Below are 16,042 nucleotides of genomic sequence, written 5' to 3'. Positions count from 1 at the left end.
TGCGGGAAGAGCTCACTGTCGCAGCCATTAGGGGTGGAGAGCTTCCAGTGATGGCCCAACAGACTTCCACAAGCCAGGGGGCTGGCATCTTTTGAAGAAAGTTGTAAGAGCTGAGGTTATACCATAGGCTAGCAGGCAGATCTCCAAATGGCCTCAGGAAAAGTGAAATTCTGCCAACAGTGATGGCACCACTCCAACAATGCAAAGGCAAGAGGATCACGGGAAGGACTTTGATCCACACATAAATGTGTGGATAAAAGAGCTGTTACATAACACACAACACTAAAAATGTTCATAAGTTCCCCACAGACTAAGCACTCTAAAGCTAAATATATAAGATGCTTCACTTGGTCAGCCCCAAATATAAACTTCTATACCTCAATTTTATATTATTCACAAGTACAGAAGCAATTTTGTTATTGTTTTGAGGCAAGACTCTCACTACACAGCCCAAGCGAGACTTGAACTTGTGACCCTCTTCCCTTAGCCTCCTGAGCACTATCACAGGTATGCACTATTAGACCCAGCTTCCGGAGGGTTTTTAAAGACTTATCTACAGTTATGATAGTTTACCTAACAGAGGGCTGTTGTGTGACAAAACTTCTCCTGCTGAGATGCAACACACAGGTCTACTCACTCCAGATAGAGAACCCACCACAGATCAAAGTTCGGATACTACCAAGTCCAACTTGGCAAACCAATGAGTTTTATTTGGGGTCACTTACAGGAATATGAGTGAGGAGTTACTTACAAGATCAGAAGTGACTCAAGACAGCTGCACCACTGAGGCCTACCCCAGCATGGGTGGCAGCTCACAAAAACTGGGAACCTGGAGCACACTGCACAGCCTGATCACAGCTGACAGACTGAAGGGTGTCCCTCTCAAGTAACTCGGTCAGCTCTTCACGCAGCTTGTCTGGGCTTGCCTCTCTGTTCCTTGCAGCTCAGCTTTCTTCCATCTGAGATGGACTCTGCTTTTACTGCCTACTGTGGAAGAGTGGGGCGGAGCAAATCTGGTCAGTTTCAGGGACTTCCTTAAGCCACGTGAAGTTGTTTACCTTCTTGAATAAGGAACTTCCCTGCAGGATGGAATGTTACAATCTCAGAAGTGTTATGCAACAAAGGTATCCATTTCAGTAAACTTTTTTTTTTTTTTTTTTTGGTTTTGGTTTTGTTTTTGAGACAGTGTTTCAAAAGTGTTTGTGAAGCCTTGGCTATCCTGGAACTTGCTCTGTAGAGGAGGCTGACCTCGAATTCACAGAAATCTGCCTGCCTTTGCCTCCTGAGTGCTGGGATTAAAGGCGTGCACCACCGCTGCTTGGCAACTTTTTTTAAAGTATCTTTTAAATTTATTTATTTGTTTTTATTATGTGCATTGATGTATTGTTGGAGAATATTATTTTAAGGTGTGTTAACTTTTGTTTATGTTGCATTTAACTCTGTGAAGCTGTGTTACTGTGCCTGTCTAAAACACCTGATGGTCTAATAAAGAACTGAACGGCCAATATCAAGGCAGGAGAAAGGATAGGTGGCACTGGCAGGCATCGAGACTATATAGGAGAAATCTGGGAGGAATAAGAAGTAGCCAGAGAAGGAGGAGGACTCCAGGAGCCAGTCACCCCAGCTAAACAGCCAGACAGGGAGTAAGAAGGAAAGAAAAAGTATACAGGAATAGAGAAAGATAAAAGCTCCAAGTCCAAAGATAGACAGGATCATTTAAAGTTAAGGAAATCTGGCTAGAAACAAGGCAAGCTAAGGCTGGCCATTTATAATTAAGACTAAGCTTCCATGTGATTTATTTGGGAGCTGGATGGCGGGGTCCCCCCAAAAGACCAAGGACCAACCAACAACAGTGTATTGTCTGCATATGTCTGTGGACCACATGCATGAGTTACAGACAGTTGTGAGCTGTCATGAGTGCTGGAAATTGAACATAGGTCCTCTGGAAGAGCAGTCAGTGTTCTCAATCACTAAGCCATCACTCCAGCTCCTCAGTAAATGTTTTAATGGAAGTAAAGCATGATCATAACACCAAGGATCATTAAAATATTTTAATACTAATATACATTTTTCTTTTCTCAGAAAGACACGAAATTCTTATATATCAGTATTTAACAAAAAAAATCCTATTGACATAAATATCAAATATTTCACAAATGGAATAACATATTTTTCAACAAAATTTTCTCTATTATTTTGGAGCATACAATACAGACCCAAATGGAATAAAGATTGCTTCAATCCTGACAGTTACTTTTGTAAATTTCGTCTTTCACAGTTTAGTGCGTGTACGTAAGATCTCAGAGCTGATGAAACAGAACCATTGCACACTTCCCTCCCCACATCTAAAAGGAAAATATCCTCATTCACAAAGTAAAATAATCTTAACAGACAGAGTACTCTGTGCAGTGCATTTCTTGTAGGGATCTATTGTTATGGAGAACCATTAGGGTTTGTTTCCTCCGGAAATGATTTCTGGATGTTTCAACATGCCCATCCCAAGTGTTGAAAAACTGCCTCATCTATTTACCTGGGATGCGCTGCCTCGTGCACTGTAGATCATAATATGTATCCTTTCAAATTAATGGATGAGATAGCTTAATAAATGTCATCACCAAGGGCTGAGGGGAAGAAAAAAGAAAAAACAAGAAAAGGTTTTCCTATCAACATGCACATCCTTCTCAGGTATCCATCGCAGTGTTGGTGAGGAAAATGAAAGTCTAACCCTGAGAGAACATGTGAGAAGGGATGAAGTGTCTCACTTAAGTGCTGGCTCTGTTTCCAAGGCTAAGTTGCCAGTTTTTCACTTACACTTCTATTTTCCAACTTTCTGAATCGTAAGACACATTTCATTAGCTAAAACACACACATATATACAGTATACAATATGGCAAACACACACACACACATACAGTATACAATACGGCACACACACATACAATATACAATATGGTACACACACACACACACACACACACACACACACACACACACACACACATTATTCAGTATGGCACTTGGCACCAACTCAACATGTTCATGAAGTACATATAAAGAATGTAAGGCACTTTCGCGGTTTACAAAAGTGAATGCCTCCAAGTTAGATATTAACCAAAAATGGAGAAATGGCCTCACAAAGTTTATAGGAATTCTGAAAACCCAGATAGGTATGAATCATCAGTGATCCTGGCCAACATCTTGGGAACCTTAGTGTGACCAAAGGACAGAGGCGTGAAATAAATCATTGGTTAAAACTACACAGTGCTATACCCAGTGTCAGGATTTAAACTGCTCTTAGAAAAAGCATAGTCCTCGTAGGGACTTCCATTTCTCGGCCATAGGAAACTGTCGTGTAGGCAGCAAGCACACAGTACACTGCTGTTCAGATGGAGTGACGATGCCACACGTTAAAGACACTTACAAAGAGACTGACACTAAAGACTGAGTTTGTTTTGTGCTACTTAGAAATGTGAAATTTCATGTATTTTCTTTTTTGAAATCAAGCATTTTCAGTTTCCACATAAAAACATCGCTAAATAAATGTAAGCTTTCCTGACGCTTCAGATTAAAAGAATGTCACACCCTACAATATATTGTGACATATTTTTTTCCAGGAAAGAAAAAAAAATTATAAAGCCGAACACTGATTTAGGGAACAGTCCATTTTTATGCCGACTTCCCAAACGTTCTATAGGAGCCCTTCCTAAATCACAGTGGGCTGGGTAAATCTCTAACAAACTCGGGGTTTCAGAACAGGCATAGAGCACTTCACTTATGTGCTCATAAGAATTTTATAAAAATTATAACTGTTATCTCCTATTAATAAGTCAGTGGTTATTTTAGCCTAAAAGTATGGTTTTACAATAACTTTCTTAAATTATAATTTAAAAATACAACTGGTACATCCTCGTTGCTTGTGTAGGGAACATGACGCAGCTCCCTTCATTGTTCATAACTTAAATCTCTGCTGCACTTCATCTGCTATCATTCTGGAAATCGCCAGGGAAGAGGTGGCGGCAGGGGAAGGCGCATTTCTCACGTGAAGAACACGATCTCCAATATCCCCAGCTCCTCCATCAAACACAAAATCGTCTATCAGATTTCCATTTCTGTCCATGGCCTGGGCTCGGACTCCAGCTGGACCTCTGCAGAAGCAAAAACAAAGTGTTAATCATGGGAGCCAGAGAGACAGGACAGTCTACAAGGTTTCAGAATATTCTTAAGGAAGTAGACCTTTATTCGAAATGCAGTTATATGGAAATCCACTTGCTTTATGTTCAGCAAAGGGCTGTGGGAGATACTCTGGCCAATGCATGTCCTTAGCTACAGCAGAATGACTGTTCAGTAACAGTGTAATAAATACTACCAAGTAGGGGCTGGAGAGATGGCTCAGTGGTTAAGAGCACTGTCTGCTCTTCCAGAAGACTGGGTCATGGCAGCTCAAGACTGTCTGTAACTCCTGTTCCAGGGGATCCAACACCCTCACACAGACATACATGCAGGCAAAATATCAATGTACATAAAATACAAATAAATAAGTAATTTTTAAAAAGACTATCAAATAAACGTCCAAGTAAATATTACTTATAAGTATCTGTTCTTTTCTAAAGCAGCAGGCAAATTCACATTCAATTAGAATAGACATTTTTTAATTTAAAGTCATAAAATAAATTTATTCTAGAAACCAGTCAATGGCAATCATAGAAATCAGTGGTGGCAGCCAAGACCTTTTATATATCAGTGGAAGTAGGAGCTGGTTCCAGCTACATAAATACTCCATCTAGTCTATTGTTCTTTTGTATTTTTTTTGGGGGGGGGGGGGTTTCGAGACAGGGTTTCTCTGTGTAGCTTTGCGCCTTTTCTGGAACTCACTTGGTAGCCCAGGTTGGCCTCGAACTCACAGAGATCCGCCTGCCTCTGCCTCCCGAGTGCTGGGATTAAAGGCGTGTACCACCACCGCCTGGCTGTATTTTGTTTTGATAAAATATTATTATAATTTATAAAGAAAATAATATATCCTAATTTGGATTTTTAAAAATTTCTTAATAGTTTAACCTCCAATGTAAGAAAAACCTTCAATTAATTAAAAAGAAATGGCAAGCATAAAAATGAATTAATTCAGCAACATGTTAATATTGTAGCAAGTCAACTTATCAAGTTCTGCTTTTTGTTTTGTTTTGTTTTGTTTGAGGCAGGGTCTCACTTTGTAGTCCTGGAGCTCACTGTGTAGTTCAGGTTGGCCTCAAATGCAGAGATCAGCGAGCCTCTGTCTCCGAGTGCTAGGATTAAAGGCGTGAGTCACTACACCTGGCTTTATGCTATTTTGTAATTAATGTGTTTTGTTTTGTTTTTTTCCTAAGATAGGGTCTCATGCAGCCCAGGCTGCTCTTGAATTCCATGTGTAGCCAACAATGACCTTGAACCTTTCTAGATTCACTTTTAAAAATTTTACTTGTATTGGGGTAGCTTCATCTTTTTTTTTAATTATTTTATTTTATTTTATTTTACGTGCATTGGTGTCCTGTCTGTATGCATGTCTGTGTGAGGGTGTCAGATCTTGTAGTTACAGACAGTTGTTAGCTGCCATGTGGGTGCTGGGAATTGAACTTAACCACTGAGCTATCTTTCCAGTCCCAATTTTAAGATGAGGTGAAGATGCCTGGGGTAACTGAACTATTCCTGTCCCATGCTGGGAGGGATCCTGAACACAGGTCAGGGACACCTTTTCCTCAAGACCAAGGTTTATCTGCTCGGGCTGCTCAGTGCATGATCTTGAACACTTGCTTGCAGACCATACCCGTGCCCTCTCATCTCCATGATCCACTGGGTCCAGCCACATCCCTCCTTCTCACCCTTCTGCACACACCGGAGCCTGTCCCCATCCCAGCTCACTAGGGCCATGCACTTGAAGTCATCTATGCCTGTCAGATCCTCCTCAAACTCCTTCCCAACCTGGAAGTCCATGATGTAGTCCTGAAATATGCTCAGTGTTTGGTTGCCTTCCTGTATGATCTTTGTCTGGCTTTGGTAAACTGGCAATTTTCTAGAAGGCCACGCTGACATGGAGCCCACACAGGTATTCCTTGAAATTCTCATTGCTCAGCATCTTCCAGTACCCACTGAAGACCACAGACATTTTGGGGACTGACTAGGGATGGTCATGGTCTGCCACAGAGAGCAAGAGTACTCTCGACCTTGAATTTGCTGATCCTAGTCTCTATAACCTGAGTGCTGGGACTATAGATATGTACTGCCTCGTCCAGTTTATCCCCAGCCAAGACTCTGTTTTGTAACAGAGGAAGATTTTTAGATATAGATTTCTGCTGTTCTATAAAATAGTCAAAATTTACAGATGAAGTTTGAATTAAATGCTTTTAGAATCCAAAATCATCTCCTTTGAAAGTGTTCACTTTCAAAGCAAAGTAAGGGAAAAAAAATCTATCTGTGCACTATCAAGATACAAGAAGTCAGGCAATCATGAACAGTTTTTATTGATTCTCAGCTCAGATAACAACCTGAGGATACAAAGAACAACATGATAACACTGTCCTAGAATTCAGCCTGCCTGCACAAGGATAAGGACAAAATGAGTCACCATCGACCAAGAGCTTAACGTGTGCCGGAGACCATCTCATTTACCCTTACAACTGCTCTGAGAGGCTGGTGGAGTATGTGTGTAACCTCAAAGAAACAAAGAGATCAAGTAGCTTGCCTGAAGCATTCAGGGACACTGTTCACAGAGCTAAGTAAGAATTACAAGGATGAGAAACGGTATGATAAAGGTAAATGATCAGCTCTAGGGAATCAAGTTTGGGGTTGGAAGAATTTCCAGGTGAGCATCTGATACGGCATGTGGCACACAAAAAGGATGGCACCAAAATGACCATTTCGGAGGACAGGGATGCACGTCAGCATGGGTCCCTTCTCTGTACTCCTCACAGCTCATCTGCCTCACCAGCAGCCCTCCATGATTTCCTCAGCAAAGAGGGCTGGTGCTGGTTAAAGTGCACCTGGGTTCCTGTCACCCTGTCCCGTGTCTTCCAGAAGACAGCCACTGGTGTGCAGTGCCCTGTGTAAAGTTACTTTCCTCTGTTCGAGCTTCAAATTGTATGTTCCTCTTTTCCACTAAGTATGCTGGAGTTAATACTGATTAACCACAGCAAAGAATGTATCTACAGTTGTTTCTCACACAAAGACAAATTATTCCTCAATACCTTTTGCCTAAGTGTTCAAAATCTATAACTCAAACTAAAAATGAAACGCTATCTTTTTCTTAAGATCTTCCTGTAGCTCAAACTAGTATGAGATGTCTAAACTACAAACTCTTCCTGTTTCGTTTTCAGTGCCTTCGGGAGCCCCATGGTTCTCCCTGCAGGGTTCTAGAATTTGAAACCTTAGGTAAGATAAACCAAAAATGTCCTGAGGGTAGACAATGTCTTGTACGACACCTAGCTCATCTCCATGCCTAGGTTCATGTGTTGCGGATCATAGGCCTTCATTCAATAAGGCTACACACTATATTCCTCTAATTCTTTTAGCTTTTAACAATTTTTTAAGAACTAAAAGGATGATTTAGCAAATTAATAACTGTGAACTGAATTATATTTAATGTAATGCTTGCTATTTGTAGCTAAATACAATGGCAAGGTACATCCTAGATAGTAAAATCTGTCTAGCAACAATAGCAGCTGAATCTATCATTATGTATATTCTTCCATCTGAGACATCCTGCCCTGCATTATTGGCACATGGCAGATATACTGTGGCGGGGAAAAAAAGCTATGACAAGTTGTGACTGACATCTTGGGCTAGTCCTATGTAGGCTAGCTCATCATGGGATCTACTGCTAATATAAATCTGTATTACCGTATGAACACATGTCACTCAGAGGTGCTGCTATGGAGAAGGTAAACAATTCCAACCTAATTTCTAGACATGAGGGAGCAGTGATTTTCCTACTGGATTATGGGAGAATATGGTTTTTATCTAGGCTCATCTAATCTTCTGGCAGGCGCTAGGATGGAATTCTGTGCCTTATATGTACTGGGAAGAGCTCTACTACTCTACTCATATGGCAGCCCTATATGCCTAGAACATGAGATCCTATAAATGTCCTGTGAAAGAATAAATAATACCAGTATTCTGTAAATGGGGCAGAAGCAGTCTATAGTTGTTAAGGGCCTAATTCTGTAACTTATCTGCTGACTCTCACCTGGTTATGAGTCTCAGCGGGACCCTAGCTGAGGGAATCCTGTGGGTCTGAGTGTGTCTAGGCGAGTCCCTCTGTACAGGTTTGCGTTTGTTTTTGTCCCGTGTTCTGAGGGGAACTTTTTTTTTTAACGTAAAAAAGCAAAAAGAACTTCTTTGTATGAATTATCGTTACCATTTTGCATGATAAATGTTTCAACAATTATACAAACATAACCATTCTTGTTTTATCTATACCCTGACCCAACATCACCTTTTTCCAATGGATTTAAGGCATACCCCTGATGGCATACCATTTGACGTCAATGTGTGTGCAAACTATGCTTATCAATAAAGTATTACATGTTTAGTATTGACAATATTCAGCCTGTATCAGTCAAGCTGGCTTCAAATTTTTACTCTTTAATTTTCAGACAGAGGGACAGGGAGAGAGAGTGGGGAAGGGGGATGCTGACTGAGATTCAAGCTGGATCAAACATATCTGGGTCCTCGTTTATAAATTAACTTCTCTGTTTATGTCCTTACACTTTTAAATTCTCACACTCTCATATCCTAATTCCCAAGGCCGGACAGACAAAATTCCTTAATACATTTTGGTACCAAGGGAGATATTTTTTAACTAAGAGACCCTCAGTTTTGAGGCATGGTGGCTCATGCCTTAAATCTCAGCACTTGGGGAGGCAGCGGCAGGCAGATCTCTGTGAATTCAAAGTTCTACATAGGGTTCCAGGCCAGACAGGGCCTGTCTCAAAAATTAAACATAAGTAGGTTCTAACTTTCTATTTACATTGATCAAAAGCCCCCTTTCTACTAGCTGGGGGGAAATTAAAACATAAGTTCCCAATGCTCTATTATCTTGTTCTGTGCAATGGATATAGACAACTTTGAAACTTCACAGAGCACTTACTAGGTGCCTATTTCACTGCGTGTGAATCATACATCATTTAAAAACACAACTCAAAGGGAAGAGCATAAGACAGGAAGAAGGACAGCAGAACGCCATCTCCTGAGCACAGCACGAACACTAATCACAGCTCACTGCAACTGTGGTTACCGCCCTGGGTGTGCACAAAAAGTTAATGGTCAGGCATAGAAGGAGGACCGAAGGGGGCCCGACTCCTCTCTGCTGAACTAGTGGTTACCGTAATTCTGGGAGGAGTCACTGCTTTCGGCTCTGTGCCCACTGGTGAGCCCACAAGGCTCCAACGAAGAGTTCCGAAACAATTTCACGCAGTCACATCTGATCAAGCTCAGTAAATCACATAACAAAAGAAACCATGAATCTGGGACGGGGCTGATAGGAATGGAAGAGAGGAAAAAAGGCTGAGGAAGAAGGTAATCCGAATGCATTCTATGCATGTATGAAATTGTAAAAGAATGAACTAAATTTCAAAAAGGTAAAGAACATCTGTAACCCAACCTTCTCACTCATTAAAATCTTTCCTACTGCTCTAGGGCGGCATCAGTACCAACTCCTCTTGGCAAATGGGTTTTCAATTTCTTCTGTTTTGTGTATATGAAAGCATCCCCTGCTTTCCCTCAGTACCGACTATATATATATTTCCAAGATGTTTCTTTTTTTTTTTTTTTTTTTTTTTTTTTGGTTTTTCGAGACAGGGTTTCTCTGTGTAGCTTTGCACCTTTTCCTGGAACTCACTTGGTAGCCCAGGCTGGCCTCGAACTCACAGAGATCCACCTGCCTCTGCCTCCCGAGTGCTGGGATTAGAGACGTGCGCCACCACCGCCTGGCCCAAGATGTTTCTTATATTTTCTCTTTGAATTTTGTAGTGTGGCAGTTACCTAATTCTCTAGACTAGTGCCTCTCAACCAAGGGAAAATCTGCCCCCTAGAGGATACTGGCAATAAATGGAGACATTTTGGATCATTACAAATGCCAGGGGTGCTAAATGGGTCTCACAGTAAAGAACTATCTAGTGCAAAATGTCAGCAGTACCAAAGTTACAGAAGTGTCTTGCACTGCATTTTATAATGGCATAATACAGTTTTCATTCTGGAAATTTACTTTTGAATTCCCTAATAATACATCTAACAAAATGAAATGTGGAAAAAAGGGGAATCATTGCACATATGACTACATCTTTTTACATCCTTACAGTGCTGAGAAAGTACAGTAGCATTAACATGTAGGCACCGTATTTATCAGAAACTATCTTAAGGAGCTTAGAGCTAATAATAAGAGCCTTGGTGACAAATCACTTAACAATACGTTTGTACACCTTATGTATATATCTAACAGATAATAACTCCACATTCCAGTCTAATGTATTACAGTAAATTGTTACCCACAATGCCTTGCTAAGCACTAAGAACATGATGAATGTCCTTCAGTAGCTACTGATATTTAAGGGCACAATTTCAGAGTAGCACAACCTATGAAGTGTGGCTTCTATTAGCTTGTTGTTCCTTTGCAGTGCTGGGGATCCAACTCAGGTGCTCACGTATGTATGCTGCTCATGTATGCATGCTCAGTCAGCTTTCACTATCTAACACTGCTTACATGCTTTTGACACACTACTAACAGGACATTTATGGTTTGCATACACTGGGTTGCATGACAAGTAAGGCAAGGCAGACTGAGACTTCAAGCTGTGAAAACTACTAATGATCTTATTATTTAATATTTCAGACACATGTACAGAAGTAAGTCACATGGCCGGGCGGTGGTGGCGCATGCCTTTAATCCCAGCACTCAGGAAGCAGAGGCAGGCGGATCTCTGTGAGTTCGAGGCCAGCCTGGTCTACAGAGCGAGATAGATCCAGGAAAGGCGCAAAGCTATACAGAGAAGCCCTGTCTCGAAAAACAAAAAAAAAAACAAAAAACAAACAAACCAACAAAAAAGAAGTAAGTCACCAGAGATGAGGTAGAGGTCCATGTGGTAGTCACAGATCCTGATCTTCCCTCCCTCGAGGTAGCCACTCTCCCAAATCAGGTACTTATTAGTTCTATGATTGCTTTTTATTTATGGTGTTCCATAAAAAATATGTAATATTATACTTGTTTTTCAACTCATGCAAATGACATCAAATACATCTTCCTTGTGTTTAGTAAATTCATGAGTTTAATGGCTAGAGGAATCAGAATCAATCAAGAGAAAGAATGCACAGGATCACTAAATATATTCAGCATCTCTGTCTCTACAGAGGAACTCATCTGTGATTGAGCTGACTGTCCCCACATGCACCTGCAAATAGGTTGGCCTCAGGTTTCTATAAAAGGGTGGTAACTGAATATGGGAAGTGAACTCACCACCACAGTTTCAATACCGAAGCCCAGATGCCCATCCAACCAAAGAGTATTGGTGGCAGTAATAGAAACCTGATTTAACCAGTGTGTTTTCAGATATAAGACATTATAAGCCTGCAACTGCAAACCACTGAGAACATAAAAGTCTTTGTTTGTAAGTGAGCACAAGAAAATAAAACCTGAAATTTTTTTTTAAGCCTCGATATTTTTATCCCTTCCATTTCAGAAGGTGAGTAGAAGAGATAATAAAGAAATCATGAACTGGGTTTTTAATGGTTCTTCTAAAGAGTCAAGGAGCATGGTCTCAGAACGATACATTAGAGACAGGTTTAGAACAGGAAGGTCTCCCCCACCCCAAGGGGAACAGGTGACGTAACTGTTACTCTTTTCAGATGCACAGTCAAGCTCACTGACATGTCACACCAGGCCAGTTCCAGCAGCTGCTCAGAGAAAGTAGACATTTGGTGCTCTGGAGCGTCATGGAGGGCTATATCAAAATACAGTATGAATACCTCAAAAGACACTGTTGATTAGGCCTAACAACTGCCATGGACACTGAAAATATCACCAAAGAGGAAAAATACATGGGCTTGGATGATATTCAGGATCTACATACACATCAAGTCCAGAAACTCTTTAATTCTAAGGAAAACAAAAACAAAAACAAAAACAAAAAAACCAAAAACTTTTCCTGACACCTCTGTAGCAAGAACTTAGATTGATTACTGCCACACTACTCCCACTTCTGTCCTATAAACAGAGGTGGACATGAACAGAAGTAGAGGGGGCTGGAGAGATCACTGCGTGGCTAAGAGTTCTTAACCTGAATTTGATTCCCAGCGCCCCCTATGGGCAACTCACAATCACCTGCAACTCCAGTTCCATGGGATCCAATGCCTCTGGCCTCCTCAGGCACCTGCACTCATGCGCACATACCCCACCCTCACCCCAACACAATTAAAAATGAATCTTTTTTTTCAAGTAGAGAAGAACACCAAGAAGTACATGTCTAAAGATTTTTAAGAGTCGATCCAGTCGGCACACACCTTTAATCCCAGAACTCAGGAGGCAAAGGAGGCAGATCTCTGTGAGTTCGAGGCCAGCCGGGTCTACAAAGAGTTCCAAGACAGCCAGAGCTACATAGAGAGACCCTGTCTCAAAACAATAACAACAACGAACAGAGGGGTAGATCATTATAAAGACCCAGGTCTAAGGGCTGTGATACAGTAATGCAAAAGGGATTCAAACCTCTTGGGGAAAGAGAGCAAAGATTCAGAAGATGAGCTGCCTGAAAGAGAGCCATCGCCAGCCAGACCTGCCTTCCCAGTTTACCGTCCTCACCACGTTTCCTTACCGAAGCACATCGTTGGTGGTGATTTCAGGGATGAACTTCTGAAGATGCTTCACTGTTTCACTGAGGAAACAGGCTTTATACATTTCATTTGCTCCGTAAGAGAAATGCTGAAGCACCATTTTAATGAAACCACTAAGTGAAGAAAGAAAACTTTATGAGACAGAGGAATCCTTTATTACTATCAAATATCTTTACAGTTATTAGATTTTTTTTTGGTGGCATCCTATAAATCTATAAAAAGTCAGAAAAATTATACAATAAAGAAACTTTTGGCCAAGATAAGGAGAGGAATTCATTCATACTTAAATTTATAAGGACTGTGGGTTCAAGCTGGTCGTCTACAAAGCTGGCCAATATTAAGGCTTTCAACACACTCCAAAGGCACTTTAATACAGGGCATTGAACAAGTGAGACGCCTTTCCTAGTTTAGTCAGGTACAATATTCTTGTAGTGGTCCTCAAGGGAGATGCTCTACACATACTGAAAAGTTCCACCTAATCCTTCTGCTACAGGATCTGCAGAGGACAAAACCCATGTATAGTTTAGAATGCTTTCCAGTGGTTTGACAGAAAATCTCCCAAAGAGAAACATTACTAAAAAGACCAAACAAAGGGCTTGGGAGACCGCTCATTCGGTAGTGTTGCCATGCAAACAGGAGGACCTGAGTTTGGATCCTCAACACCTACATAAAAAGCAAGCATGGCAGCACACGCCTTTAGTCCTGGCACTGGGGAGGTCGAGAGAGGAGAATCCCTGAGACTTGCTGGCCCCTAATCTAGCTGAACAGGTGAGTTTCTAGTTGAGTGTGAGACCCTGTCTCAAAAAAATTAGGCAGATAGTGATTGAGGAAGACACCCGACATCAAACTATGGCCTCCACACACACGTGCATGCACACAGGAAAAACCAAACAGAATACTTCATGAGGCTATTTCTTAGAACAGTATAGAATCTGTGTTATAATCTATACAATAGCACCCTTAGATTTACACACACACACACACACACACACACCATCTCATCAGTAATTTATCTAATAGCTTACAAAACAGTGGTAAAAAGCTTGAAATGATGTTCTCAGAGTAAGTCCTATTAGTTTCAGATCTTTTAGCAACATTTAAGATATGGACTACCAGATGTATGAATGAATGGCTTTGGCCTTACTTTCATTTTAGCTAAGACATCATCACAATCTTTGTGAGGTAGTTAAACATTATACTCGGCACTAGGTAAACAGTCCAGTGGAAAAAAACCTGTTTGGTATATGCAAGGCTCTAGTTTTGATCCTTAGCATCAAAATCAAATAATCAAATTTAGGCTTATTTCAGAAAGATTTTAATTTGGATTAATAAACAACAACAACAACAATGACCACATATACGAGGATCTATTCCATTAGAATATCAAACACTTTCCACATTAAGAAAAGTAAGCACATAAAATCATCTTAGGGTGACTGTTACCTCTTGAGAATTGTTTCTGTAACATCTCTGGCATTGAAGTCGAAGGGTCTGTAACCTTCCCGCTTGAAGGCAAGCACCGCATTCGGCCCCAGCCAAATAGTGCCGTCCAGCTTTGGTGTGAAGTGAACTCCTAAGAAAGGAAAGCGGCTATCCGGCACCTGCGGAGCCAACACAGCGGCCAACTGTTAATCTCATCCGACACTCCACTCTACTGCAGATACAGATGTCTAACGGCTAAGAGAAGACAGTTCCCTCTAGACATCTGGATGCATTGTGAGTCATATTCAGTCTTTTCTAGTACCAGGCTTTCTGGTTTAAAATGCTACTGACGTTAATATATGTTGTTCCACCTCTCCGTATTTCTGGGTAAAGGGGCAAAAAGATAAACTGTTCTAATTCATATTATTTCATCTGGTTCAACCTAACATACTTGTGGGGACTTGTTCTTCATCAGGGTAAACGCAGGCAGAAGAGTGAGCTTTTTATTTAAACACCCCTGACTTTTACCCCTGGAACTAGAGTGGGCACCTATACAAAGTGCACCGCTGTGAGTTGATAATTCTTTTACTACAGAGCAGGGAGGACCTGGATTTCTTGTAGTACTTTGTGGTGATATATTGTGTACCCTAATAAAATTTGCCTGAAGGTCAGAGAACATAACAAGCCACTAGATTAAACATAGAGGCCAGGCAGTGGTGGCACACACCTTTAATCCTAGCACTTGGGAGGCAGAGATCGGTCTGGATCTCTGTGAGTTCAAAGCCACCCAGGACTACATGAGATTGATCCGGTCTTGGAGAGAAACAGAGCCAGGCAGTGGTGGCACACACCTTTAATCCCAGTACTTGGGAGTCACACACCTTTAACCCTAGCACTTGAGGTCTCATGCCTTTGCTTGGGAAGTCACACACGTCTTTAAGCCCAGCACTAAGAAGAAAGTGACAATGGTGGGCGGAGAAAAGTGTATAAGGTGTGAGGAGACAGGAACTGAGCCTTTTCGGCTGAGGAAGCTCTTTCAACTGAAGCCCTTGTGGCTGGAGCTCTTTCAGGCTGAGGAGCTGGTGAGGTCAGAGGTGGCGGCTGTGGCTGCTCTGCTTCTTTGATCTTTCAGCTTTCACCCCAATATCAGGCTCCAGGTTTTTTATTAAAAGATCATTTTAGAAATTTGGTTTTTGTACTTCCATGGTGTATCGTGCTTTCTGAGACACGCAATGCCCGTGAGAGCAGAAAAAGGCTTTAGGGATGCAACCAGCAGAGACAGCTGAAATGACCACCTACACAGCCCCCAAACCCTCTCTTCTAATGCCGGGGAAAGCTTTTCTTTTCACTTCCTTGATGCCCACAACCAGCTCCCTAAGTAAGAAGACAGAAGCATCACTACCTACCGGATAAATATTTCCTTTTACAAGGTAGCCCTTTTCTGGCTTTAAGAGCAGGTAATCTCCCCGGAATGGGACAATTTGAGGATCAGGATTACAGCCACTCAACTCCGAAATACGGTCTGAGTAAAGTCCTGCACATGTCACAACATAGCGACACTGAACTTCCTCTCCCTGGTACAAAATAAAAGAGCATGGTTAGTTTCTAAATATGAGAAAGAAAATGTGGCACAGTATTTGTCTATGTGAGAACTTTTTACAAAAAAAACAAAAAAAACAAAAAAACCCTCCAACTGAATGGAGAATCAACAGAGGTTGAGATAAAGGAAGGTTGGGTTTAATTAACCAACTATATGCATGTATGGAAACAGCAC

At 41.3% G+C, this 16,042-nt stretch overlaps 1 protein-coding gene and 1 pseudogene across 1 annotated transcript in view; both read right to left on the bottom strand.

Annotated features, from left to right (window-relative positions):
* Positions 1 to 2,036: 2,036 nt before the first annotated feature.
* L2hgdh (L-2-hydroxyglutarate dehydrogenase) overlaps positions 2,037 to 16,042 on the bottom strand; it is a 32,657-nt gene continuing 18,651 nt past the window's right edge. The window contains exons 7-10 of the mRNA XM_052739665.1: positions 15,675 to 15,842; positions 14,290 to 14,447; positions 12,828 to 12,959; positions 2,037 to 4,145 (exon numbers count right to left, since the gene is read on the bottom strand). Of these exons, the coding sequence (XP_052595625.1) occupies positions 3,950 to 4,145; positions 12,828 to 12,959; positions 14,290 to 14,447; positions 15,675 to 15,842 (654 nt within the window). The 3' untranslated portion in view covers positions 2,037 to 3,949. The remainder of the gene's footprint in view (positions 4,146 to 12,827; positions 12,960 to 14,289; positions 14,448 to 15,674; positions 15,843 to 16,042) is intronic.
* LOC128111271 (retinol-binding protein 1-like) lies at positions 4,153 to 9,778 on the bottom strand (annotated as a pseudogene).

This window comes from Peromyscus californicus, unplaced genomic scaffold, assembly GCF_007827085.1.
Source record: "Peromyscus californicus insignis strain IS unplaced genomic scaffold, ASM782708v3 Scaffold_15__1_contigs__length_86483966, whole genome shotgun sequence".
NCBI classification, from domain to species: Eukaryota; Metazoa; Chordata; class Mammalia; order Rodentia; family Cricetidae; genus Peromyscus; species Peromyscus californicus.
Note: the sequence above shows the minus strand (reverse complement) of the source record. Positions and strands in the feature narration are given on the sequence as shown.